This window comes from Cervus canadensis, chromosome 22 (assembly GCF_019320065.1).
Source record: "Cervus canadensis isolate Bull #8, Minnesota chromosome 22, ASM1932006v1, whole genome shotgun sequence".
NCBI lineage: Eukaryota > Metazoa > Chordata > Mammalia > Artiodactyla > Cervidae > Cervus > Cervus canadensis.
In genome coordinates this window covers 8,639,482-8,666,572 of record NC_057407.1, presented here as the reverse complement: position 1 = coordinate 8,666,572, position 27,091 = coordinate 8,639,482, and the positions used below count along the sequence as shown (strand labels likewise).

At 50.8% G+C, this 27,091-nt stretch overlaps 2 protein-coding genes across 14 annotated transcripts in view; one reads left to right on the top strand and one right to left on the bottom strand.

The window, feature by feature from the left end:
- Positions 1-24,623, top strand: part of MAP4 (microtubule associated protein 4) — a 98,921-nt gene extending 74,298 nt beyond the window's left edge. For 2 of the 8 annotated variants that reach the window (XM_043443300.1, XM_043443305.1), the window contains 11 exons: positions 6,315-6,421; positions 7,198-7,413; positions 10,438-10,621; positions 11,153-11,212; positions 11,332-11,621; positions 12,996-13,109; positions 14,957-15,049; positions 18,412-18,493; positions 20,010-20,122; positions 21,974-22,163; positions 22,288-24,623. In XM_043443300.1, coding sequence (XP_043299235.1) covers positions 6,315-6,421; positions 7,198-7,413; positions 10,438-10,621; positions 11,153-11,212; positions 11,332-11,621; positions 12,996-13,109; positions 14,957-15,049; positions 18,412-18,493; positions 20,010-20,122; positions 21,974-22,163; positions 22,288-22,295 — 1,457 coding nt within the window. In that variant the 3' untranslated portion in view covers positions 22,296-24,623. Of the gene's footprint in view, positions 1-6,314; positions 6,422-7,197; positions 7,414-10,437; positions 10,622-11,152; positions 11,213-11,331; positions 11,622-12,995; positions 13,110-14,956; positions 15,050-18,411; positions 18,494-20,009; positions 20,123-21,973; positions 22,202-22,287 lie in introns of those variants that run through there. The other 6 variants (XM_043443303.1, XM_043443307.1, XM_043443301.1 and 3 more) reach the window with 5 other exon arrangements.
- Positions 24,624-25,066: 443 nt separating this feature from the next.
- Positions 25,067-27,091, bottom strand: part of DHX30 (DExH-box helicase 30) — a 28,551-nt gene continuing 26,526 nt past the window's right edge. For all 6 annotated transcript variants that reach the window (XM_043443308.1, XM_043443313.1, XM_043443311.1 and 3 more), the window contains 8 exons: positions 26,864-27,070; positions 26,700-26,781; positions 26,436-26,629; positions 26,156-26,315; positions 25,896-26,053; positions 25,700-25,803; positions 25,483-25,622; positions 25,067-25,393 (listed from right to left, as the gene is read on the bottom strand). In XM_043443308.1, coding sequence (XP_043299243.1) covers positions 25,140-25,393; positions 25,483-25,622; positions 25,700-25,803; positions 25,896-26,053; positions 26,156-26,315; positions 26,436-26,629; positions 26,700-26,781; positions 26,864-27,070 — 1,299 coding nt within the window. In that variant the 3' untranslated portion in view covers positions 25,067-25,139. The remainder of the gene's footprint in view (positions 25,394-25,482; positions 25,623-25,699; positions 25,804-25,895; positions 26,054-26,155; positions 26,316-26,435; positions 26,630-26,699; positions 26,782-26,863; positions 27,071-27,091) is intronic.

Sequence of the window (27,091 nt, the reverse complement as noted above, 5' to 3'; positions counted from 1 at the left end):
GAACGTCCCGCCCGAGAAGATCTTTCTTCTGGCCTGCTGCCCCTCACCAGTAGCCCAGTGCCGAGTCCCACACCCAAAAAACAGGGGGCTCCTGTCATTAGACGCTCTATGACGGTGGCTGAGGAGCAGACAACCAGGCACAAATTGAACCCTGGAGAACTGCCCATTCTGTCTACTGAAGAGACACCTCCTTTCAACTGTGAGGAACCAGTGGCCAAGAAGAGAGAATTGACCCACTTCGGCAACAACCACAGTAGCAGCAACAGCTCTGGGAAGAGGGAACTGGGCACTGCTGGGTTCTCTCTCCCTGGTAAGCTGGAGCAGATTCCTGAAGTGAGCAGCACAGAGAAAGGACAGGAAGATACTAGTGAAACAAGAGCGGATTCATGCTCCCAGGTCTGCCAGGGAGGTGAGAAACAGCCAGGACAGCCGGTTCTGGCAGGGAAAAAGGAAATCGAGGTCACTGCAACCCTGAGCACTCCATCGTTCCTGCGTGAAGAGACCCCACGTGATGGTATGTTTCTAAATTTTGCCTCCATGGGGAACAAGCAGACAGCAAGGAAGGAACCAAAGTGACAGATTACCGGCAGGAGCCTTAGGCAGCTCATTCCTGCTGGAATCTGTGACTGCTTGGGGAAAGCTGAATTCCCTTGCATCGGAAGGTTGGGGAGAGTGAGGCGAGAGAGTGCACAAAGTGACTCCAGCTGGGTCAGCCTGCATGTCTGCTGGCGTGACAGATGGTGTGGACTGAGGGTGTGGGCTGATTGGGGTCAGAGAGGGGTGGGCTTAAGACACACAGCCCCTTGTTTGACCTCATGTCACCCTGCCCAACCCACCCCCCATCCTCCCACCCCTCAGCTCTCTGTTGGTTTGAACCAGATGATTCCCAAGCCCTAAATCATCCAATCACAACTGATTGACTTCCTTGCTTGAAAATCTGTCACTGTGTGGACTCACAATGGCTTTATCAGCACTAGCGTCGTCTCATTAAGTAGCGCAGTCTGGGTGCGAGCTCTGTTTCCCGTTTTGCTTTTGAGAATGTCTTACTTTTGTTCGAGCTGAAAAAAGAGCCTTGTAAAGCTGGCTATTTAATATTCTTTTCCTGTTACTCATGTTTGACCCAGTCTTGCTTCTAGTTTTCTCTCTGTGTATGTGTGTTAGGAAGATTTGTGGGGAGAAGGGGAAGAAAGGGAAAGAGGAGAGAGGAGAGACTTGCAATTAATAAACAGCTGAAGGTTGCAGTTCTTGCGGCTGCCCCTATGTCTTTCTTCCTCGCCCTTTATTCTCTTCCCCATCCCCAGCCCCCCACTGGTCTTATTGTTGGTGGTCTACAAAAGCTTGCTTTCCTCTGAGTCCAATTTGAGCACAAAGGATCAGGATTTACAAGCTACTTAATGGAGATTGAAAATGTGTGTTTTGTTTGTTTGTTTTAAGAAAGAAAATAGCCTTTTTCTGGGAACCGTTTCCTCTAGTATTTATACCTCTCAGTACATTTTTTCAAAAAATTTTAACTTTTTTCCTTAATATTAAGTGTATTTTCTCAGGGAAGGGTAAGTGGAAAGGACCCTTGAGGACTGATAGTTTTGTGTGGTTTTTTTAATGGAGATGGCCAAATAAACATCATATTTCCTTTATGATTTATTATAGACTCAAGTGTTCTATGCTGTAGCTTCCTTCTGTGGTGGCAGAACTGTAAGGTCCTCATGGATAGGATTGTCTCATAATTTTTTCCCTTGATCACCACGTGCCCAATTCAGTGTTGTATACCTTCTAGATGGTAATAAATGAAGATATTTGTTTATTTCAGAACAACTTTGTCCTAGTTCACACTAACAGAAATTCATGCTGGTAGGAAAAGAAAATGTCAGATGACTGACAAACCTCACTGATCTGTTCACCTTATAAATGTTTGAATGCTGACTGATAAAATTTGTAGATAAAACTATATAAAGATTCATTATTCAACATACATATCATATGCCAGTCACTACCTAGGCACCATCAAGTGACTAGCTGGGCTGGGCAAGGGTCAGGGGGGTGGGGTTGTGTGAGAGGGTTTCTAAATCATGAAAACTTTTTGGAGGAGGTAGCCTTGGAAGCCTAGGATGCCTAACTATGTGGAGGGAAAGCCTTCCAGTCAAAGGTGTGATGCTCAGACAGCTCACATTAGGTAAAAGAATAGTGATGAGTGTTTATGGGGCTTCTCTTAATGATTATTTAGTATCATAGGACAGAAACACACACCCAGGAAATCCAGTTTATAGAAAGGTATTTACTGACAGGCAGTCTCAGGGAATCCAATTGCAGGAAGTGTAGCTTGGCTACAGCCATCGTGTGTCTCTCTGAGGACCTCTGCTGCTCCCTAACCATGCATTCCATTCTCTTCCCCTCTGGAAACTATTCTCTGCTGTCTCTTACTTTTTGCTTCCTTTGCGACTCTGATCTGCACAGGACATTGGTTGCCATGGTTTTGGGTTCTATGCCCTACCTTATGCCACTTCATATCTCAGGAACCCAAGGTTGCTTGACTGTAGTTTTCATATTTTCCTTCTTTTAGGGAAAGAATGAGTAAATATATCTTATTGTCTCTGCTTGGTCTGGTCACCTCTTTGCCAGGTTCCAAAGCCTTCTTCACCAGTGTTGGCTTTTTTGAGCAGCCCAACTTCATCTGGAGCTCCTCTGGAGAAGCTTGTAGGTTGACCAAACATGCCAAAGTCATCCATACATCTGAGCAAGAAATAACGGGATGACAAATCTAGAAATTTGTTTGGAACCCAAGCTTATTTGCCCCGTAAGATATTTAAACGTTTCTCCCATGTTCAAAAAGCTATCCTGCTTGCCTGCCTATGACGGTAAATACAGTGGCCCAAAGCTGGCTTTGAGGAGTTCACCTGTTCTCAATAAATAAGATAAACTGGAAGTTAGAGGTTTTGAAGGCACAAAAATTCCCTTGATGACAGTGGGATTCGTGTAGTATTAAAGGTGAGCTACTGAGATAGGGGAAGTATAACATAGGTGAAGTCAACTGGACTTGAAAACTGGGTGTGGAAGATGAGAGAGAGAGATAGATGGGGCAGTGGGGAGGGAGGAATTGAAGATGATGCTGTGATTTTGAGCCTGTGTTTTCCAGCATGTATTCGTACAAATAATGGAAACATCCATCAGAAGTGAGCAGTTTTGTGGAGCAGTTATGTGTTCCTTTTGAACATTCTTTGTGGAACTGTGGGGACTTTTGGGTGGTGGTGCAAGTTGAAATGTTGTGTGGTTGTTTCATAGCAGGGAGATTTCATGAAGTGTTTGTGCTGTTTGCTGAAAAATCCTGTGCTTATTGAAAAATGTTCGTACTGGTCTGGAGCCAGTGACAAGAAGTCACACATTTGGTGGGGATCCTCTTTCAGGTGGCTATAGAACAAAGATGTTACCAATGCCTTACATGGTGGGAGTGGTTTTCTTTTTCATATTTTTAAAAGTAAAAAAGTTCCATTTTGACTAGAAATATATACGGTTTCAAACATCAAAAAGTACAAAATGCTATCCTTGAGAAATTCTCCTACCGAGACAAAGTGACATTGATTCACTTTTTCATGCTCCCCCTTGTAAATATAGCTAAAGACTCTGGAAAGAATGTACCAGATAATCAGAAAAGGAATGTGAAAGGTAGAAGGGAGAAGGCAGGCTGGGTAGGGCTCACGGTTGGAGGAAGGAGAGCCTCCCATGTGTCCTGGTCTGGGTACTGGAGCGTATCTTCAACCTGGAATCATCAACAGGCATAGATTTAAAAAAGGAGAAAATAAAGAGGAAAAGACAAAAAGAAAGAATGCAAGACCTGCTCTCTTTTGCCAAAAGACCCAGAAAGGGGAAGCCCTGTTTCCCTACCCGTTTCCAGGAGGAGGGATGGGCTCAGCCCTCTTGCAGGTGCCGCGTCAGCAGAGGTCGTCAGGGCCTACCTTCACAACGGGCAGCACTGCAGGCCTAATCCACCCATACGTGCAGGGAACCCCTCCTCTATCCCTGCCGGGAAACAGCACCCCTAGACCTAATTAGTTTATCAAGGTCACAGGTCACAAGTTACGCTATGAACATGTAAGAAACTACACTGCATTTCTGTATAGTAACAAAGAAACTATTTTATTCAAAATCCTGTAATAAAATTCCTAAATAGCAAAGAGCCAGAAACAACCAAAATGTCCTACAGTAGACAAAGGGCTAAACTGTGGTACAGCCATACCATGGACTTATCATGTCCAACATGGATACAGCTCAGAAGCCCTGTGCAGAGTGAAAGAGGCCAGGTATGAAAAGGAGTGCGCTGTATGATTCCACTTATGTAATATTCTTGAAATAATATTTTAGAGATGGCCAGCAGATGAGTAGCTTCCAGAGATTAAGGGATTGGAAAGGGAAAGCTGGGTGGGGTGGCTATTAAAAAAATAAAAAGGGTAACATGAGGGAGCTCTGTGGTGGTGGAACAGTTAATCCGTTTTGATTCTTAGTAGTGGTTACGTAAAGCTGCACATGTGATAAAGTTGCACAGAACTGTTTACGTGCACACACACACAAACAAATGAATGCATGTAGAACTGGACAGATCTGAGCAGCTCTGTAGATTGCACCAGTATCAGCTTCCCAGTTTTGATAGTGTACTGTAGTTACAGGAAACCAGGTGAATGGTGCACAGAACCTCCCTGTGCATTTCTTTGTAACTTCCTGTGAATCTGTACTTCAAAGTAAAAAGTTTTAATATAAATATACAGCCTGTCTAGTTTTGTGCCCCAACCCCCGCCCCATCCCAGAATTGAATCACCATTGTTTTGTTTCATCATGATCCTTCCAAAGACTTTTAAAATGCATGAAAATAAATAAATAAAATGCATGTACAAGTATATTTGCAATAGAAGTGTATTGTCTCATGTTATACCTACAATTATGTGCTTTGCTTTTCTTTTTGCTTAGAAGAGATTGTTCCCTATCAATCAGATTCAGATTCTGAATCAGTTTCAGATTCAGAGGTTACATTGATATTTCTGCCATATACTTTGACCAGTTTTCAGTTAACAGAATTCTAGGTGGTTTTATTACTTTGCCTTTAGAAATAATGATCTGGGGAAAGAGCTTGCAAATTTGCTATTTGGCAGGTATGTGAATATATCTCTAAGATAAATGTCCAGAAATCGTACTTCTGAATTAGAATTTATCTACACTTGGAATTTTCAGAGGCACAGCTAGATTGCCCTGCATATGAGTTGTACGCTTCACACACTTGCCAGCGATATATGTCCTCGTATTCTCTCTAGCAGCTACATTCAAATTTTAGGACTTTTAACAAATGTTAGGTTAGAAATGACATCTCATTTCTCTTAAAGATTGGATATCTTTTCATATTTTCAAAAGTGATTTGTATTTCTTTTTCTGTAAATTGTGTTCTTATTCTTTTGGCCATTTTTTAGTAGGTTGTTGGCCTTTATAGCAGTTACTGATCTGTAAGAGTAAACATAATAAGCTCTGTGTATTTGATGCGAAGTTTAATACTTTTTTCCTGTTTATCATTTGCCTTTTGACTCTTCTTGTTGTTTGGGACATGTTGAGCCTTTTTATTTTTCTATACTCCAACCTATCTTTTGTGGCATCTAGAGTTTGTGTTAGTTAGAACGGTCTCCCCACACCCAAGTTACAAGTTTCATGGTATTTCAGTGCATTCTGGTGTAGCCTATTGAAATCTGGAGTCACCTCCCCACAGTGGTGCTGCTGGGCATAGCCTTAGGCCATACACTATTTCTGGCCCTGGATCTGATTGCATGGGTCTCCTCGGCCTTGTTGGAAATCTGGGTCACCGCTAGAACCAGATCAGGTTCATCTCACATCCTCCATAAAGTGGTGCTTTGCAGGGAAAGGAAGTAAGGGGAGAACATTGGATGATCATCTGGCTCTTATCCCATCTCTCAGCACCCTTTATTCCAAGAGATAAACTCCAGTAGAAATGGTTTTTGTCCCCTGTTGCTCTGGGAGTTAGTGGTAGGGTGACAGAACGCCTTTGCCAGTCTCCAGGGAAGGGAAACCAAACTTCAAGGGCCGTTTCCTTCCATTGATCATTTGTGCAAATCCTAGTTAGGTTGCTTCTCCACAGGGACAGGCTGGAACCTAAAACTGTCCTTCGATACAGTGAGGGAAACTGGGGAGTCTTGTCCACTTTCAGCAGCACAGCTCTGTGGATTTTCTCAGGATGAAGTGCTAGTTAGTGGTGTGTCACTGCAAAGACTTGTGTCTTCGCAATGGGTGTGAGAAACATTTGTTTAGCATCACTTTCCCCCCTTTAGGAATAGCCAAACCAGAAGAAGGACAACCTGCTGGAAGCGTGTCTGGAAATGACATCACCGCCCCTCCAAACAAGGAGCTTCCACCAAGCCCAGAGAAGAAAACAAAGGTAAGTACAAGGATGGTGGGTTGTCTTCTACTGCCGTAATTTTTTAAAAACTACCTTCTGCTATTATTGTTTGGATTATGCAAGTTGAAATTTCTTTTTTCTGAGCTAATAATGTGTTCTCCTTCTTCAAGTTCGAACATGCTTAGAAAATATTTTATATTCCCATTTTATCATGGTGGCCTAACTTAAACCCTCAAATCTCTGCTTTTGACCCTATTATCTTGAATATTCTGTAGATATTTCTGCTTCCTTTAACAACACCAATAAAGGGAATTACGGAATTATTCAGAATTCCATTCTGAAGTCTCTCTTCATGAAAAAGGAGCACAGATTTTTAAGATGGAATATAGCTCCAGACACTTATTCTAAAGTACAAATGCTTATTTTAGTGTGGTTGGTATTACATCGCAGAGTTACAGATAGTAAATAGCTTACTCACCTGCTGGTTAATTTCTTCACAGAATTATTGCAGCCTTCAAAAGTTAGTTAATTGTTTAAAGTTATTACTGAATTTAAATCTTGAGATGTTCAACTACTGGAATTTGTGACATTGTCATTAAGAAACAATTTCCAGTTTTCTTTATGCTCATCCTGGTATCTTTCCACTATTTACTGAGCTCAGAAGAAAGGAATGCTAATTTTCAGTTGCATCTTTCCTCATTGCTTATAGTTTTACTTTGAATTGTGCAATTTATACTTTTTTAAAATTTGTTTTTATTCTTGTCTGTGTGTTTGATGTTGCCCTTTAAAAAAAACAAAAACAAATCAACTTAAAGCCTTTGGCCACCACTCAACCTGCAAAGACTTCAACATCGAAAGCCAAAACACAGCCCACTTCTCTCCCTAAGCAGACAGCTCCCACCACCTTTGGTGGGTCGAATAAAAAACCCATGAGCCTTGCTTCAGGCTCAGTACCAGCTGCCCCACCCAAACGCCCTGCTGCTGCCACTGCCAGGCCTTCCACCTTACCTTCAAAAGACGCGAAGCCCAAGGTAAGTAGCCACCTGAGCACTGTGCCAGGGAAAAGTTCTCCCCTCCAACCATCGGATAGTTAGACGCTGTTGCTTCCAGACATGGAAATAGGCTGGGGGGCTAGGGAAAGGAAAGGGAAATGGGGAAAGGTTAACTCAGATCACTTTGGGTGCCCATGATGCAGCCATGACATTTGAAGGCCTTTTCTACATTTTTTTTTTTTAAACCTTTTTTGGCCACTGCACATCCTATGGGATCTTAGTTTCCTGACCAGAGGTCAAACCTGCTTGTCTTGCACTGGAAGTGCAGGGTCTTAACCATTGGACCACCAGGGAAGTCTTTTTCATTTTGTGCCTTTCTCTGCCCTGGTTGGAGGCAATATTGCCTCTGCTTCCACTCCTCCTTTCTCCCAGCTCCTCCTCACTCTTCATCTATTTCAATACTTGTTAACCAGTTTCCCCTACTCCTTATGCCAATCACATACTCATTTTTGGTATAATTCTGACATCAGATTCTCAATCAGATTCAGTTCTTTGTCTTTCTTCTTAATCATCCTGCAGAAGTGAATTTCCTCCATTAGCTGATAATGATTAGCTCTTCCAGCTTATCTCAGCAGATTCCAGCATCATGTGATAACTTACTTGTGTCTGGTATTAGGCTTCTCCCTGGGCTCTTTCTGAAGTTTTTCAGTTTTCCAGGTCACCCACACATTACTGCTTAGAAACTGGGCAGTTCAGAACAGCATTAGCTTCACAGGATTGGTATGGGAAGAGAGGGTGGGTGGAATCTGTGGCTGCCCTTTCTTAACATCTTGTTTTCTTTGAGAATGGCCTTTAGGTCAGCCTGATGTTACTCTTCAAATTCATGTTGGGGAGGAGCTTACCATATTAAAATGTTAGTGCTTTAATTTAATCTAGTACATAAAACTGGTAGAACCTAAGAATCGTAGGCTAGGTTGAAACCGCAGCCAAGAAACTGAGAAATCCTAGTATAGACTAGGAATGAGAAAATCTCGGAACACTTTCTGATCCTTATTTACCAAGTTGGATGCTTTTCCTGATGTTTAGAAAACGATTTATTTTAATAAGGGGGCAGAGGGAGGGCGGCTGGAGCCGTGGTGTCAGCTTCACCCTGACGCTTGCTGAGCAGCAAATCCTGAGGGAGGCAGAAGGCCGTGGGAAGGAAGGGGTACTGTCTGCTGAAATTCACTCTGTAACAATAACAAAAATGGAGCATGCCATACAGATTCCTTGATAGACATTAACTCCTTTAATTCTCTCAGAAACCCCTGATAATGGATATTAGCATTCTCATCTCATAACTTAAATAACCTTCCTGGGGACCAGAGCTAGTCAGCAGCGGAACCTGTGTTTGCACTTAGGTCTAACTCCAGTGCTTGTGCTCAGGGCCTCTATCAACAGTCCTGTTTATCTTTTAGATAAGATATAGATATTTAGATATTTTGAGAGATGGATAGAAACTAAAGCCGAATGAAATCTAGTTGTTTCCTTATTTTGGTAGAAAGATTTACAGAAACAAACGGGATAAAACTATTCAGATCTGTCAGTCTGACAGAGGAGAAAATAAAAGTTGAAAAATCAGGAGTAACTCCAACTATGAGAGCAGGCCCGTTCTGCAGCTCATTGAGGCCAAAAGCAACCTGAAGAATGTCATGTCTTTCAGAGATTTCTATCCCTTGTAACCTTTTTCTAAAGTATTTTATCATTGTTACTGTTACTAGCAAAATATAAGACCCTACTCAATTATTCTGACTGACTGTATTGAAAACTGAAAAGAGCTGCCAGAGAGCTCCTGGTTTAGTCCTTAACATCTTAGAGCACATAGCGCAGGAGTGCCCCTCCGCAGAACCCATGACTTTTTCTAGACAGAGCTGGTAGTTAGGCTATTTCCCTGATTCCAGCCTTAGGTTCTTTACATGATGCCTGGGCCCTTCATTTGTAGCCATGGTCATTAGGGTTAGATTTTCTCTAAATCAATGCCAACCCTTAATTTCTAAGAACCTCCTTAGCTGATTTTTCATTTAAGCTATGTCCTTGTCTCTGCCCACATCCTGCCCTCTGTATGGCCATTTCTCTTGGAGCATAAGAGACAGACCCACTATGTCTTTGGCTTGGCTTACTCTCTTGAGTAACACGGTAGGTCTGTTCATCTTCTGTTCCTGCAGACACCAGACTGTGCTGATTCCTTCCCTTTCTTGGTAGTGATAGTGTGCCCAGCCTCCGTGGAAGAGGACTGGAGTGACCCACACGCCTGTGTCTACGCCTGAGGGGCTTTTCCCTTTTGCAGTCAGTCAGAGCTCTGGCATCAGCCTCCTCTTGCCCTCTGCTTGTCAGGCCCACATCCACCTGCCCCTTCCCATTTGTCCCTATGGTCTTACAGAATTCTCATCCTCCAGTCCCTAATGGAGCTGATCCTTAGTGATCCTCTGTTCTGCCCTTCTTTGTGCAGAAGAGGGGATCAAGCCCAGAAAGGCTCAGTGATTTGCCCAAGAGCACACGTGAGTCAAGGGGCTGCCTGAGGCTGAAGCTTAGGCTTCTGACCCGATTGGTTTGGCCAGTGCCGTCTCCATCTGCTGCCCCATCCTGTTCAGAATTCACTGGGTGCGTCTCAGCCCACAGAACAGCTGGATTGGACTAAACATTTGTCATTTTTTATAATTTCATTTACTCTCTGGTCGAGTATTACTACATTAAATGCATCAGTATTTAATGCAGTGGATCGTGAGGCAGACATGGTTTGCAGTGTGGTGTATTTCTAGGGCTGCTCATCCTCACTGGTTCAGGTTGGACTGAGGTGGTTTGACTCCCTGTTTCCTGATCCCGATCACAAGGCACCCTACATGGCCATTTCCCATGTTGTCTGGAGGACTTTGATCCTAGAGCCACATATTTCCTATTAGTAGCTGCCAAGCCCACTGTTCTCTTGTTTTCTGACATCTGCTTATATGGAACCATCCCTTGGCATGACTTCCTGGGGTTGTTGCTGACCTACCGCTCTTATTCCCACTTTCCCACTTTTGACAGCCTGTTGCAGAGGCGAAGATTCCTGAGAAGCGGGTCTCTCCATCCAAGCCAGTCTCTGCCCCGGCTGTCAAACCTGGCTCCAAGAGCACCCAGGCTGTTCCCAAAGCCCCAGCAGTTGCGACTCTTGCTTCCCCTGGGTCAAGCAGTAGGAACCTCTCCACACCCTTGCCCAAGAGGCCCACTGGTGAGTACTGAATGTCCCTCCCATGGGAACCAGTGGCTTTACCCCAGACAGCTCCAGACAGCTGTGTAGATAGAAGAAGGACTTGTGACCCAGTTCTTCATGGGCCCATTGGAAAGTGGAGCCTCGATCTCCATGTGAGGTTAGCAGCTATGTGTATCCAGAAGAATCCTGAGTGAAGGGAACTCTCATGAATTCCCAGGTAGAATTTACTGTTCCTTTCTCAATAATTCCACAGTACCCAGCACTTTGTGTTCATGGTCTTTCATAATAAGAAATAGGCTGTTTAAAGAAAGGCCATGTGGAAGCATTGTCAAGACCATAGAAATGACTAAGTGCCTGGCCTTGGACGCTCCATCTAGGGGTGTCTCTACTTGACTGTCTCATTTACTAGTCTGTTCCCAGAGCCTAACACAGCCCCTGACTCAAACGATTCAGTCATTGTTGAACGAATGCATGAATCTCAGTTTAGGATGAACCATTCAGTGGATCATCTTGTTTAAACATGATATTAAAAAGTGTATATTTGTGCAGCAGTCAAGACTGAGGGGAAACCTGCAGAGATCAAGAAGATGGCTACAAAGTCTGCACCAGGTAAGACCCATCCCCCACGTTGTGGAATCCAGATTTAAACCCCACGTCTTCCTTGGCTTTAAGGCTCCCTTTTGCTTTCTCCCCTGAGCACTTGTTATCTCTTGTTCCTCCCTGAGCAGCTGACTTGAGTCGCCCAAAGAGCACCACCACCAGTTCTGTGAAGAAGAGCACCGCTGTCCCTGGGACAGCACCCCCAGCAGGGGCTCCCAGCCGAGCCAAGCCCACAGCCACGCCTCCCCGGCCCTCAGGGACTCCTCCTGCGGACAAGAAGCCCACAGCAGCCAAGCCCAGCTCCTCTGCCCCGAGGCTGGGCCGCGTGGCTACCAATGCTTCTGCCCCTGATCTGAAGAATGTCCGCTCCAAGGTCGGCTCCACCGAAAACATCAAGCACCAGCCTGGAGGAGGCCGGGTGAGTCCAGGGAGCTTGGGGTCCCCAGCATGCTGGCCCCTGCTTCATCCTCTGCCACATCTAAGCACTGTTCCCAGGCGTGTCCTTGCATCAGCCCAAGGGGCCCACCATGCAGGGGACAGTCAGGACAGTGGGTTCAGTGTCAGGGAGTTTCAGCCTGGGCTCCACCTCCCAGCAGCAGGATGCAAGTGGGCTTAGCTCTGGCTTTCTCTTCTCCTCGCCTAGTCTGCATATTGGGGTTTGGGCTTACATTTTTGTTTGGAGGCAAAGGGTTCTGCTTTATTTACAAAACAGAGGATGCCTCTGAGCCTTGCATAGGTGAGAGATATTGGGCAAGAGCCTGGTCCATTCTGTTCCTTCTCCTTGCTCAGGCTAGGCAGAAGATGGACTGCCTCTTTGTTCCCTGAGCTGTGTCTTGGCTGAAGAGTCTGTCTGGATGAGGACTAGTGTCCTCTTGTGGCCAGGGTGACTTGCTTCTATCCCTGGCTTTCCAAAACAAAAGGACTGCGGTAGAGTGTCACAGTGGAAAACCAAGCTCTTCACTTGAAGGACTTTCTGAGTGCATCCACCCCAGAATTACTTAACTATTAGCAACCATGGGGCTTCTGTGTGTGCAAAGGTGGTGGCAACAGTCCAGGCTCAGTTTCTGGAGCAGTAACCTCCTCATCTCCTGCATCATTCTCCAGCGCTTAAACCGCCGCCACCACTTCCCCCTGCTCAGAGTAGGACATTTAAATTGCTTCAGTCCAGAGCTGCTGAAAAAATTGAAGGGGGTCCAAAATGAGAGAGAATCCTGGTACTGTTGGAAGACGTTTATGGAAAACTGGGATGAGGGCCTAGGGGTTGCTTTTGCCAAGAGAGTGTCGCTCCGGCGTTGGGCAGCCCAGCCAGGTGTTCCGCTGTGTGTCGATGGCCTTTCCCCACTTCTGTGCTCTTCTTATGTGTCCATGGGAGTTGAATAACTCAGTCTGGTGACGAAAGTATTTTCTATTCTAACATACCTGAGTGTGTGACACTTCCCGTCATCAACGCTGGCTTCCTGTGACCATGGCAGCTTGCTTGGAGCGTATGAGAACATGGGGGGTGGACTGTGATTTGAAAACCCCGGTGCACACTCACATTATCCCTTCTTCCTGCCTCTTCTCCACGAATGGTGTCTTGATCTCTTCCTTGTATCTCAAGACTGGTTTGCGACCCCTCTCCCTCCAGCTTGGTCTGCCCTGGCAAACGGTTGTTTCTTTCTAGGAGCAAGGGTGACCTGCTTCTGCATGGTGGCCTGGCCTGGATTCGAGTCCCCTCAGTCTTCTTCCCTTCATGACATTTGGGCTGTTATCCTCTTGGTTTGAAATTTGCCCTCCCTTTATCTCCATCCAGGCCAAAGTAGAGAAAAAAACAGAGGCAGCTGCTCCAGCTCGAAAGCCTGAACCTAACGCAGTCACTAAAGCAGCCGGCCCAATTGGCAATGCACAGAAACCGCCTACGGGGAAAGTGAGTTTCATTTAGACTTTTACCTCTTGAAGGTAAAAGACAATCAACTGTTTCTTCCAGCCTGAGTCACTTTCCCTTCTTTTGCACCTTTTTCCTATCCCTAACTAGTTTCTACTCCTCCCCATGTTCCCTCCTCTGTTTGATGACTCAGGCATCAGAAGATTTTCTCTAACAACCTGAAAGTTAACAGAGCTGGGCGCCTGTTAGCCCTTTAGGGGGTATTTATTCAGGCGGATAAAATGGATGCAAAGACTTTCAGTCACGTCCTTCACACTGACCTTGATCTGAAACCTACCTGTTAGGCCCATGGCATCCACCTTCTTCCTCAGTAAGACATGGTACTGGTAACCTTCCAGCACCAGGAACCCCAGAGCCCTGTGCTTCAGTTTCAGCTGAAGGCCCCTCTCCACACCGGTGGGTGTAAAAATAGCTTCATTTGTCCTGGTTCCCCAAGGACCTCTGAACTGAAAGTTAGGATGCTCATTCCCATTTCCCAGTAGAAAACACACTCGGCATAGGGATTGCAGCATTATGTGGACAGCAGAGGTGAGTGGAGGTGCTAGATTCTTTCCTCTTGGCTCCACACCCTGGAGCCAGGACCCTCCTCTTGCCCTGGGAACCTTCTGCCCTTCTCTGTGGCAGATCGGTGGTCGGGGGCTGCCAGAGAAGCCTGAGCTCCAGCCCTGAGGGACCAGGATGGGAGGGTTCCGGCCAAGGACTCTGTGTGGTTGGCAGGCGGGGAAGGCCGCACCATGGCTCCTGGGGCCTTCCAGAGGTCCTGTACAGGCCTCTGGTTCAGACCTGGTTCATTAGGAAGGTGGTTTTGTCACTGATGTTGTTAAGAAGGCAAGAAATAGTTGGAGTTTCTCAGGGTAGATTTCTCTACTTTGTGGAGAACTCTTCAGTTTGGGGGCTGCATCACTTGGGATGAGCTCTAAGGAAGGAAAAGAAGGCAGTTGGCAACTGTTCCTTCTTGAGAAGCCTCAAAAAGAATTCTTTGTCCCAGACCTTGGAGCCTGGGCCTTCGTGTTACTCTGTTCAAGTGGAGCTGTTCGTGCACAGCACAGTGGGCGGGTGCCCTCTGCGTGTGCCTCACTGCAGCCCCGCCCAGAACCCGGTCTCTTTGCACGTGGAACTCACAGGACACAGGAGGTTGGGCATCTCGAGGACTGTGGAAGAGATTTTACCCTGGCATCAAAAATGACCAGAGCTTAACCGCAATTGCACCATCTTTTCTTTAGCTCCTCGTGGTAGTGTAGCAGTGGCTGTGGTGGCGCCCCCTGGTGCCCAGGGCTCTGCATCGCAGGTCAGCGGCCTCTGCTGTCCTTCCTCTCAGCATCAGATCTGATGTGAGCCAGCTGCCCCAGGCTTCGCCGTGCAGCCTTTGCTTTCCCAGAGCAGGTCTTTGTGCAGCGATTCCAGGCCCTAGATTTCAGGGAAGTGCCGCCTTGGGTGTGGATGGGTCCAGATGAGCAGGACTCTTGCAGAGAGGAGCCTCGGGGAGAGAACAGATGTGGGTGGGCTGTGGTGGATGGGGATCGAGGCCACTGCAGTCTGGACCCTGGGAACAGCAGCTGGCCCCAGGAGCGGTGAGGATGTCCGTGTAGCATCTGGTGACATCTACTGTCCTTGTGTTGTTCGTTCATGTTTTCACTCTTTCCTGCTCCTTCCCGTCCCTTGCCCTGTGCTTTTCCACAGCTGTTCTGCTGGAGGTAGGCTTTTAACAGCACCATCTGCCACTCATCATGGTCACGTGTGTACTCACTGCCTGCCCCGTGTCAGTTCTAACCAGCCCTCTCCCTTTGTGTTGTTTTTTGTTTTTTTTTTTCTGTTCTCTAACACTCCAGGTCCAGATAGTCTCCAAAAAAGTGAGCTACAGCCATATTCAGTCCAAGTGTGGTTCCAAGGACAATATTAAGCATGTCCCTGGAGGTGGTAATGTAAGTATGCGCTCGGGGCCACTGGTGTCTGAGGCCAAACCCCCCATGGGGCGCACTGGGGAGAGGGCCACCCCCACCCCCCACTGTCGGGTGAATGGATTCGGGGGACACCCTGATGCTCACATGAGTTCAGACTGGGTGTCCCTAGTGAGCCCCAGGGCAGCTGGGTGACATCCACTTGGCATCTTTTCGCCCCTGTGGGTGGGAGGCCTTGCTGTCAGAGACCTGGTCTGAGGGATGCAGTCAGCAGCTGGCCCATCGTCTGTCTCAGGTCCGCCCCAGGGATGCGGTGGTTCTGACCTGGAGACAGATGTCAGGGTTCCTCCCGAGCCCGTCCTTGAGTCCTAGCTGCTCTAGAGCACAGAGTTGGTGACCAGGCCCTCCCCATCTCCTGGGTCTTCCCTTCATTTTCATGACTCTGCTCTCTTTTTCCCTCTTGCTCTTTCTCCTCCTGTCTCTCTGCCTCCTTCTCACTCCCTTCTTTCTGCTCTCCTTCCCTCACTATTGCCCTTTTCAACCCCTTTCTCCTCCAGTTTCCTTTTATTTTTTCTCCTTCCCTGTCCCATCAGACATCCTGTCCATCATGCTGCTACTCTGTGCCACCCTTAAGATCTTTGTTGGGGACGCACATATCTAGAGCTCAGAGGGCAGTCCTGGGGGAGACCATTGTCATTAGCATGTGGAGAACGCCCTGTACGTTTTCCATTTCCCTGTGACAGACCGCAGCAGGCGGGACGCTGCCCTCACCGCCTCTCCCCTTCTTCTCTCCCACTCCCAGAGGAGAGAGCTGCCCTGTCCTGGTCTCCCTTGTTCATTCAGTTCCTTCTCCTTGCTGCCCTGACCTGAATTAAGTCCCATTCTGCTTACCCTCTTCATTTTTAGGCTCCATCCTCCGCCGTCTCAGTGGTCATGCCATCCTGCCCATGGGTTACAGAGGCCCCCACCCCACAGTTCTGTGAAGGTGCAAACACAGAGCACCTGTTTTTTCCCCACATGACTCCCCTTGCTTCATGTCCTTCCTGGGCATCTCCCCACCACTGACTCTTCCTGGCATGGTTTGGCACTCAGGTGGACAGTGCTGGGCTAACTTGGAAGTTGGCCGGACACTGGCCATCCTGATGTGGGAAGATTGAGATAGGTAAAGCATAAAGGCAGCACCTGGTTAAGGTGATAAAGATCCAGCCTGTGAGGGGCCCAGTAGGCACTGGCTCTAGCTTTTCCTCTCAGGCTTTTGGGCTAGATGCAAAAAACAGAATGTGAACAGTGCGGGGACTGGGTTGTGTGTGTGTGTGTGTGTGAAATAGAAATGTGTTTGTATATGTTGTGTGTGGTATATGTCAGAGCTCTGAAAATAGTCCTCGTTTATCTCTCACCTACTATGGTCTTCCCACACTGCCTGCACATGACTTCAAATAGGATTTTTTTTGGCCATGGAATGTACTTTTTTCAAGTATTTCATTTTAGGATGCTTCCTTAAACAGCAGAGCTTTAGGAAACTGCCTGTGGCGATGTTTCCAGGTGGGAAGATGAGAGTAAACAGCCTAGACTAAGTTACTGTTGTGCCTTCCATCAGCCCCTCCGTAAAGCCACCATGATCATACCTGCATGGTAGAAGGGTGGCCACCAGCCATATGTGTCTAACCCTGACGTGCCAAAGCCCTCTTTCTGCCCAGAAATTCTGGGGTTACCGCACAGATGAGTGGCTTGGAGCAAGATTCTGGTTGGCTCCACACACGCCCCCACGTACACGCCCCTTTTTGAGAACCAAAAGGCCATCGGGCGAGAACATCACAGCTACTTCTTTGGATGATCAGAGTGTAAATTTTGCAGCAGTTTAGTTCCCTTTCACCCTCGTGAGGAGGGGGTGTGTGTCAGTGGTTTCTGAGACTGGTTGGCAGGGCCAGTTCACTAGCAGTATTGACACCTCTGCTGCCCCAGGGGCGGATTGCGTGGGCGGGCGACAGGAGGGAGTGCACCGATGCCGGGTGGTCCTGGAGGGGCTTGTGCGGGCCACTGGGCGTCCCTGGGTGGGGCCGTGGGGCCAGCATGGGAAACAGCAGCACGTGGCTCCTCTATGTACCAGCCTCATCTCAGTGGCTTTTAAGTTAGTGAGAAGCAATGAAGCTTTTTAAAACTTTTAATTATAGACATTTTCAAACATACACAAAATTAGAAAAAAAGAAAAAATGATTAAGTGAATTGGATGTTCTTTTTCACCCAGCATTTATTATTTTTGTGGCCAGTCTTATCTATATATGCTCACCTCCATTATTCTGAAGCCAGTTCTAGTTATATCTTTTACCTGCAAATATCCCAATATATAACTATAACAGATAAGAACTCTGATATACATGTGTATAATATAAAACCCCATAACATGTTAAACAAGTTTCTTTATCAGGATGCAAGTACGGTCCATAAGCTATGGTTGGTTGATTTGCCCGCTTGTAATCTTAGGTGTCTCCCGCTGTACACGTTCCTTTTTCATGGTAACACTTTTCATGAGTAAAACTGAATGGTTTGTCCTAGAATTTGGGTTCTACTGAGGATATCCCCATGGTTTCACTTAACATATTCATTAGTCCCACATTTTTCTTCAGATTAATTCAGGCTTGGTTCTTTTTTTTTACCCCCACATTCTTGCAGGACATTCATAGGCAGTGGTGGTGTTTCTGTTAGGACGTACATGATGTCTCACTCTTCTCATCTCTCTCTTCCTGATGCTGGCGGCTGTTCTTGCCCAAAACCCTGAGTTCAGCAAAGGTGCACTGTGGTGAAACTGGAATTCCCCCATCCCTTCTTCATTTATTGGCTGGACTGCATCTATAAAGGGAAACTTCCCCTCATCAACTGAGGACTAGGCTTCTCATTTGGAACACAGTCAAGAGTTGTGTGGGCTCCGCATCCTGGCAAGAGCCTGGCCGTGGCGAGTGACCTCGGTTGCCCCCTTACAGGTCATCTCGGGTGTGGTGCAGGATGAGCCTGCCACAGTTGCTGAGGACACGAGGTGGCCTGCTTTAGCATCTGCCAGACCTGTGACTGGGAAAAGTGCACTTCCCCACACTCCTGTGGAGGCATGATTGTAGCACTGTTGGAAAGACAGAGCCGAAGCTGAGGCTGCCATTTTGATGGTAGTAGGTACTCTGTAAATGATTGAGCACATGAAGCAATTAGTGTAGAGCCGATGTCCCTGCAGGAGACAGTATGAAGAGGAGATGGAGCGAGGGGAGACACAGGGAAGTCTTTGGAAAAGGTAGCCTCTGAGCTGGACTTTGGAGACCATAAAGAGAGCTTGGGTTTGAACCTGACAGTACACCCTCTCTCTGAGTGAATCGTTTTTGTGTGTATGTTTTTCTCCTCAGGTTCAGATTCAGAACAAGAAGGTAGACATCTCTAAGGTCTCCTCCAAGTGTGGGTCCAAGGCTAACATCAAGCACAAGCCTGGTGAGTGGTGCCTCCCTCATCCCAGGTTTCACCCCTGTGCCTCTGTCCTTTTTATTAAGACTCCTAGAGCCACCCACGCCCAGGGCACAGCAGTAGAAACAACATAGGCCTCAGCCCCTGTCAGAGAGGGGCTTTCTGGGCACTAACCTCTTCATTGGAGGAGGAACAGTTTGTAAGGACTGCCATTTGCACGGGCAGAGTCTTGAGGCTCTCCTGTGTACACAGCACTGTTGACCTAGGCGTATGGTAGAGGTGCTCTACCAGCTGACACCCTTCTCGGCCTCCCTGACACATGTTCAGGAGCTGGTGCTGAAGGAGCTTTAGAAAATGCTGGCCGGGCCTTGCCTGTCAGATGCAGGAGCAGAGAATATTTCTGAGCAGTGAAGCATCAACCACCAGCTCCTGCGGGGACAGGGAGCTATTCAGCAATGCTGCCTCGGCTCACGGGCTTGGATCTTGCTGCCACAGCAGTCCAGACTTTCCTTCCAGCAGCACAGGCCTGGCGCCCCTGCACCTCTGGCAGCTGGCGTGTTGTCTGGGCAGGGCCTGTGTTCTGCCTGTACCCTAAGAGTCTTGTGTGTCCTGGCCCAGAGTCTGCAGCAGATGTGGGGCAGGGCTGTATCTGCAGTAGCAGGCACACTGGCTGACAGCTTACCTTCATTTTTCCATTCTATCTGGAAAATCCACTGAACTTCTGAGATAACTTCTTCCCTAGTGACACTAAGTGACTTGAGGTCCAGGTTTTGCAATGGGCTAGAAGTCCAGTGGGTAGGATACCTGGAGAATTGGGTGGGAAGCTAGGTGACATGAGCAGAGAGGAGATGGGAGAGTGAAGAAGCCTCAGGGAAAAGCCCAGCTGAGGGTCTGGCTGGCTGTGAGAGCTCTCTGGCCCTTGCTACCATGGCCGCACTCTGGCTGAGCTGCGAATGTTCTGTGAATGTTGCCCGTGTACAGACTGCCTTCCCTCTGCTTCCACCTCTCACCTTCCCTTCTTTTCGGGACAGATTTGGTTAAACTGTTCACCCAGACCATACGCCCATCCTGTCTTGCTGGTCACTTGTCTCCCCCAGTATCTGTGCTGGCAGCTAGAAAATCAGGATTCCAGGATCCTGACCCTGACCAGCAGGGTGTCCATGAGGCTGAAAGCGGGCTGGACTCCTGTACCACTGTCAGTTAGAGGGAGGTATCACTCCTCCAAGTGACCCCGAGGCAGGCGTGCATCTTCGCTCCTTTTGAGGCTCTCCTGGGGCTGCAGGCAGTGCACGGTGGTGATAGGGTAGCTTTCCTTCTCTCTGGCTGCGTGGCGAAATTGGCTCAGCCTGACCTGGAGAAAAGGAGCCCTGTTATGACAGAGGTGTTCACTGTGCCTCCACCCGTGTCCTCAGGACCACCAGGAGCAGATCATGTTTTCCCTGTTTCTCTCCTGGGCACAGCCCAGTCTTTGGCCAGCCTCCTGGCTCTGCTTGTAGGGGTATTTTTCTGCCACCCATAACGACCCATTTCTTTTTGATTCCAGGTGGAGGAGATGTCAAGATCGAAAGTCAGAAGCTGAACTTCAAAGAAAAGGCTCAGGCAAAGGTGGGATCCCTCGATAACGTGGGCCACCTGCCTGCAGGAGGCGCCGTGAAGGTAGTGCTTGGGTCCTGACGGGCTGCAGGTGGGGGGTGGGCTTGTGGAGCTGGAGTCTGGTCCCAGCAGATGGGTGCCTGTCACCGCCCCTCAGTCACTTCAGGAGTCATGTTTCACCCACTCCATTACTGTTCCCATCGTCAGTCATCCATCCTGAGTGAAGCAGGAGAGGTGAAGAGGCCCCAGCCCGGTCCGCTCTCACCTGTCCAGCTGGAGACAGAGCCTTCTCCTGAGAGCCACGGGCCGCCTCTCTGAGCCCATCTCGGCCGTTCTCAGAGGAACGGCTGGTGTGCAGGCCCCAGGGAGGCCAGGGCTCGGTGGAGTGCCGTTCTCGCAGCACCTCGTGAGAGGGCAGCGCGGCGCTCCCTGTCAGGCTTCCTTCCGGGCCTGCGAACGGATGGCGCGTCTTTAGCTGCCCGTGGCGGCAGGCCTGACGTCCACCACCTCAGGCCTGTGCTGCCAGGCCCTGGAGAGTGCTCGGCTTCCTGTGCTGGTTGGGCCTCTCCTGCCTTCCCTCCCTCTCTTCCCTTCCCCTCCTTCCACAGTACTGTGAGACCCTTTGTCTGCCAGAGATTCTGTCCATGTTCCATGTCATCAGGTAGGGGGCACATGGGGGCAACGTCTTGAAGGCTTCCAAGCCTGAGGGTGGCTGCAGGTGCCTCGGGAGATGGGTGAGGAAGCGGGGATATGAGTGGCGCTGTGGGCCTTCCTCCTGGGTCTGACCACCCCTCGCAAGCTCCATCCCAGCCTTGTCCCGGTCGCCCTCTGTGCTCCAGTTCAAGCCCCCACTGGCTCCCTTGACCACTAGGGGCCCTGGCTCTATCACAGACTCTCAGGTCATGCTCCACACCTCATGAGGGGCCATTCTCTGGTCAGCCTCCCTGGGACGCTAACTTCAGTGTGGTCCCAGCCACTTGACAAGCACGTACAGACCAGGGCTCACTCCTGGGCCTTTCTGACCGCCAGTCCTTTCTTTATTCGCAGCATCTCCCTTTTTTTTTTTCTTTTAACCACTTCTGGAACTATTTTTCTAGCACAGAGGCCATATCTTTCACTGTTCTAAGCAAGGACCACCCTGGAGACTTCCGTTGTCACCTCTGGGCATTTGTGGCACAGGCGTACCAGCTCACCCAGTGCCCTGGGCCCCCACTGCGCCCCCAAAACCCTCCATCTTATGCTCTTGACTCAAATTGGGTGTCCACGGTCCCCAGAGTCCTTACTCTACCCTAAAGTTCTCCTGGCCCCTGTAGTCTTCGCTCATCATACCTCTTGGACACCTTCCTGGCTCCTCTTTGTCCCAGGCCCTGAAAGGGTGCCCAGCACAGAACAGGCCTGTGTCAAGGATGAGTAAACAGTGATTAGCCAGGCAGGGAGTCTGTGGGGTCCCTCAGGTCCGAGGTGGCAGCTTGCACCCCACAGAAATGTGTCCAGCTCCCAGAGTTCCCTAGCCAAGTCCTGACCTACAACTTGAGATCATTCCTTGGGTTTTTTTTTTTTTTCCCCCTTGGGTTTTTTTGCTAACAACCTGCTGTCATAGTTGTTTTGATCTGGCATCAGCCATGTTAAGTAGTCGGGCTGTCATGTCAGGCTTCATGAGGTGCGTCCCTAGCCAGGCTGCACCCCCTTCCTGCCCCAGAGCCCAGGCCTGGGTTCTTGCCCAGCACTGGGCCATTCAAACCGATTTGGCCTGGCAGGCTGGGGTGGGGAGCACCTGGGCTTGACTCCCACATGTGACGTACGTTAGGCCGTGGAGGCAGTGTGGGTGGGGGCAGAGTGTGAAACCCACCACCATCACCATCCCACTCCCTCCCCGACTGACCCTGCACTGTCTCCCCACTGTTTCATTTGTAGACTGAGGGCGGTGGCAGCGAGGCCCCTCCGTGTCCGGGCCCCCCTGCTGGGGAGGAGCTGGCCATCCCTGAGGCAGCGCCTGAAGCTGGCGCCCCCACTTCAGCCAGTGGCCTCAGTGGCCACACCACCCTGGCAGGGGGTGGTGACCAAAGGGAGGCCCAGACCTTGGACAGCCAGATCCAGGAGACAAGTAAGTGGCTGGGCTTGGCCTGAGGGCCAGCCAGGGGCCCTGCCACTGGCTGCAAATTGAAACTCCTTTGTTTTCTGACTGGAGAGTGGCCTGAATTTTAACGAAGCAACCTTTTATTTTCCAGGCATCTAATGATGACATTCTGGTCTCGTCTTCCGTCCCCGTGTCCCCCCTCTTGTCTCCCCTGTCACCCTCTCCCTTCCTCCCTCCCGTGTCACTGCAGATTGAGACCTACAGGCTGACGTTCCGAGCAAACGCCAGGGCCCGCACCGATCACGGGGCCGACATTGTCTCCCGCCCGCCCTCGCTTCCCTGGCGGCCCCAGCTCAGGCAGCCGGGCCCCTAGCTCCCCGCCCCAGGCCACCCCCCCAGTCTGTGGCTCGGGCCCTGGGCAGCCCTCTAGGCACCCCCTTTCCTCCCTCCCTCCCTCCCTCCCTCGCTTGCCCAGGGCAGCAGCAGTTCCCCCCAACACCCACGTTCCTTTCACTTCCCGCCCCAGGCCCAGCTCCCTGCTTGGCTCGCATCCTCACCACTTCGCTCACCACTTCGCGCCACTGCTCCACGAAGAGGGTTGGGTGGAAAATGGGGTGGGGAAGAATAATTTTAGGATCTTCTGAGACCTGGGGTGTAGGGGTGAGCTGGATCCCAGCATCCTCTTCATTTGTTTGGGTTTTTTGGACCAAACCCAAGAGAAACTGACATACCCTCCCTCCTCGCTGGTCCATCTGGAGGGAAGAGTGGAAGCGGACATCCACATGATGGCTGCCGTTAACTGCACCCCCTGGAGCCTGCTAAGCCACTGCCTCTTCCTTTGACCCTACGATGGTGTCCACCATCCAGGTGGTACCAGGCGCCACTTGCTGCCCTCCCCGAGTTAGTCAGAGGCAGCATTGCCTATCTCCGCTCCTCCCCATACCTGCCTAGCTGCTGTCACACTTTATCTTTTCTTTTTTTAATAACCTAAAAACCAGTGGAGTAGTTTTGCAGGTTGAAGCCATGTCTAAATGAAAGTCCTCAGTAGGTGTTAAAGGAAACAGGGAGGGGGGATCCTGAAGCCTCCAGCCAGGAGGTCAGGCGTCGGGAGCTGCCCTGGCTGGGCAGCTCGGGGCCCCAGCCCGAGATGGTGTGGGCAGGGCAGGCGTGGTGTGGGGGCTGTGGGCTGGAGAGCAGGCAGGGACCGCTAGGGGCTGGTCAGTGTGGACTGGTGGTTCTGGCATTTTGTGTGTATGCTGCTTTTCTTTTCTAACCAAGAGGCTGGTTTTGGCATCTGTTTGTCTCATTCCCTGGGATCTGGTGGAAGACATAAGGTTGGGACTGGAGAGGGCCATGGAGGTCAAATTCCTCCAAGCCTGCAGCCTGGGACGCTGCCGGGGAGCCCGATGTGTCCGTCACTTGTGGATAGGGGGAATCAAGGCTGGAGATTTAGAAATAAGGACACGCGATGGGCCATCCAGGCTCCCTTGTAGCCTGACTGGAGAGGGGAGAGAGGAGAGGTGAGGCGAGCCCAGCCTGAGGAAGCGTGTCCCAGTTAGGCCTGGTCTTGGGATGGCTGCAATGATTAGCCCTGGGGATTATATTGACATGAAGATTCTTATTGCACTTGTATTTTTTGTATTAAAGTTTGCATGGTTTCTAATAAAGGATTAAAACGTAACAGTTTGTAGTGAAATGGCCTGGGAGTCTCCAAGCCTTCTCCTCTGAAGTGTTTTCTGCAGTGCAGACTTGGCCCCTCACCCTCCCACCTCCTCTTCAGGCGTCCCCTGGCGCTGAGAAGGTGGGGGGGGGGGGGGGCTCCCGAACTAAGCTTCATTCAGATTTGATGTCCGTGTAGTGGGAGGATGTCTGGGCTGGGAAGGTTCTCCCTGTTTCTGAGGTTAGCATTTTCTCCAGGGAGGTTTGACACCACATCCCCAGCTCCCCAAGCACTACCAGGGGTAGAAATTGTAGGATCTTGTGGAAAAAGCACTTCCGGAGCCAGAGGCCATCCAGGGTGCTTCAGCAGCACCAGGGACGTCAGGGTGTCCGTGTTTTGTCTGCAGAAAGGGGTGAGGGAGCTGGGAAGACACAGTGGGAGGTGGGGTGACAGCGCTGGGCTCCAAGGTACCTGCACCCATGTCTGCTGAAGTGGACGACAAGCTCTGGGTCTTCTTACTCCTTTGGCCAAAAGCAGGGGTGGGAGAGGTGACCCCAGTGGAGGGCCCTCGAGGGGGCGCTGGAGTGGTCAGTATTCTGAAGGGTGGTCTGGTCACACTTGCCCTGACAGATCCCACCAGCTGGAGCAGCTGAGAAGGCTGCCCCGGCAGGTGGGCCCAGGGGCCCTGCGTGCTCTGCTCTGCCACCATCGGGGCGGGGACGTTTCTGTGCTTCCCCATTGCTTATGGCTCAGCCGTTCCCCGTGTCAATCTGTGATTCTGTTGTAACGATTTCCAGAGTAAATAAATCTCTTCTGTCCCAAACATACAGGCCCTGTCTTTTGTACTTCCTGGTTTCTACCCCTCCCTGTCCTGATCCACCCCCCTCGCTGTCCCTTTGCATCAAGGGAGGGACTGGGTGCGCCATGAGTTCACCTCAGCACCTCATCTGTGAACCTGGGGCTGTGACCGGGGGTCAAGGTCTGAGTGGGCCTTGGCTGCTTATGGAAATGTCCCCTGCCCCACCCGCCTGAGCTGGGAGGAGGCAGCCAGACCGAATGAGGATGCACATGGTGGGCCCTGCCACACCTGTAAGGACAGTGCAGAGGCTAGGCTGGTCCAGGCTCCTGAGGTGTGGGTTTTAAGCCCCTTCTTCTAAGACTGTGGGCCCCTCCCTTCGAGCCTTCCTTCTTCTCTTGGTTTGGGGAGTGTGGTCCCCAGCCCAGGGCGCTGAGGTCCTCCCTGAGAGAGGAGCCCCTCGGATAGCGATGCTCACAAGGGATAAATAGAACTTTATTTTAAATAAACATTTTCATTCTGTACATGGCCCCAGCAGAGACGGGGCTCAGTCGTCAGCCGTCTTGCGCACGTCAAAGCTGCCGCACGGCCCGCGCAGCAGCTCCGCCAGCAGGGCGAGCAGCTGCCCGTGCTGCTCCTGCACGCAGGGCGGCAGTGCGGCCAGCTCGCTGCGCAGGCTCCGCTCCACCATGCGGCCCAGGGCCCGGCGCAGCTCCCGCAGCAGCCGCACCGTGCGCGAGTCGCCCTCCAGCCGCAGCAGGTCGCTGTCACTCAGGGAGATGGTGGCCCGGCGCCCGTCATCTGGGGGAAGGGAAAGGCGCGGGAGCCCAGGTGAGGCCCGGCCCACGGAGGCAGGGCAGCCAGAGGTGCGGAGGGGTGCAGGTACCCACCGCGGACGTGCACGTCCCCGTCGGTCAGCAGCAGCACGGCTAGTGGGTGCACCTGGGAGGAGTCCCGGACGAAGACGCTGCCGTTGGACTTGACAGCCATGAAATATGTCAGCCATCGGCTCCGTAGCCGGGTGGCCTCCCTGGGGAACAAACGGCTGGGTGAGGCCCCCTCCTGAGCCACCCCCGCTGCCCGGCTCCACCTGACGGGGATCCCCACCTGTTAATGGTCGACTTGTGCAGCAAGATGTTGCCGGATTTGGTCCTGTACGTGACACTGTTGGGCTTGAACTTGCCCTGCCGGGTCACCTTGCCCTGCCTCACCTGCAGGGATGAAGGGGAAAGGTGGGTGGGTTGAGCAAGGAGCCGAGATGGGAAGAGAGACCAAGGCCTGGTGCCCCGCCCCGAGACAGCACCTGGATGAGGTTGGGGTAGAGGCCCGCCATCAGCACCCCCTTCACCAGCTCCTCCTCCTCACTGTACTCGTTGCACTGGGCAGAGGCCAGGGTGCAGTCCGAGGGCTTCCCAACCAAGAAGGCCTCGTAAATGTTCTCTGAGAACTGCTTGATGAGTCCTGGGGAGGCAAAATCGGGGTGAACCTAGGGCTCTGCTCACCGCACTGGCCCAGTGCAAGTGGGAGGGGCAGAGGACTCAGGGCAGTGTGGGGCCCGCTGACCGTGGATGAAGCGCAGGCTGGGTGCGTAGAGCAAGTTTTCCTCCAAGTAGTTCTCACGGGAGCTGCGATCCTGCCAGCGCAGCACCTCCTCCCAGCCAGACACAGCCCGCACGAAGGCCAGATGGTCACTACCACTGTCGTGGCTCAACAGTGCCTTCACCTGGTGGGGGGAGGGGTGCCGGGGTCACAGGGCAGGGACCAGAGGGGAGGCCACCTCGGGACAGAAGGCAGTGGACGGCCAGAAGGGAGAGGAGGGCCGCGCGCAGGCACCGGGTCTGACCTTGTCCACCTCCGCCCGGTTCTGCAGGCTGCTGCTGAAGGGGTCTCGGGTGAGGCAGGAGACGACCACTAACAGCGGGTGCAGGCAACGGAAGATGGCAGCCAGCACGATGGCCTTGGCCAGCCGCGGGTCAGTGGAGATGTGGGCCAGGCGCTGCCCCAGGGTGGTCAGGTACTCCCGCTGGTCCAGAACCCCTGCAAGCTCAGCGGTCAGTCCCGCCCTTGAGAGCCACTCGGCAGCCTGGCCCAGCCGTGCCCCACTCACCAATCTCCTGGAGCAGGATCACGGCCTCGTCCACCGCCTTGATGTTTGGACTGTCTACAGCCTTGGAGAGGAACTCCACCGCCTACAGCGTGAACGAGGCAGAGCCTCCGTCAGCCTGCACCCCATCTGCGCGCTCCCAGGCCCCCCACCCACCCCTGCCGCACCGTCTTCTCTGGCATGTGGATCTTGGCCTGCAGCACCAAGTTCTCCAGGGGTGTACGCAGGATCTCTGGCACTTGGAAAGGGGCCATCTTCTCCAGCCGGCTCCGCGGGAAGAGGTGGTAGGCAAAGCCAGACTGGCAGCGGCCCGCCCGACCCCGGCGCTGGATCACATTGGCTCGTGACACCCACACGGTCTCCAGGCAGGAAACCTGGGGAAGGGGGCCTGTGAG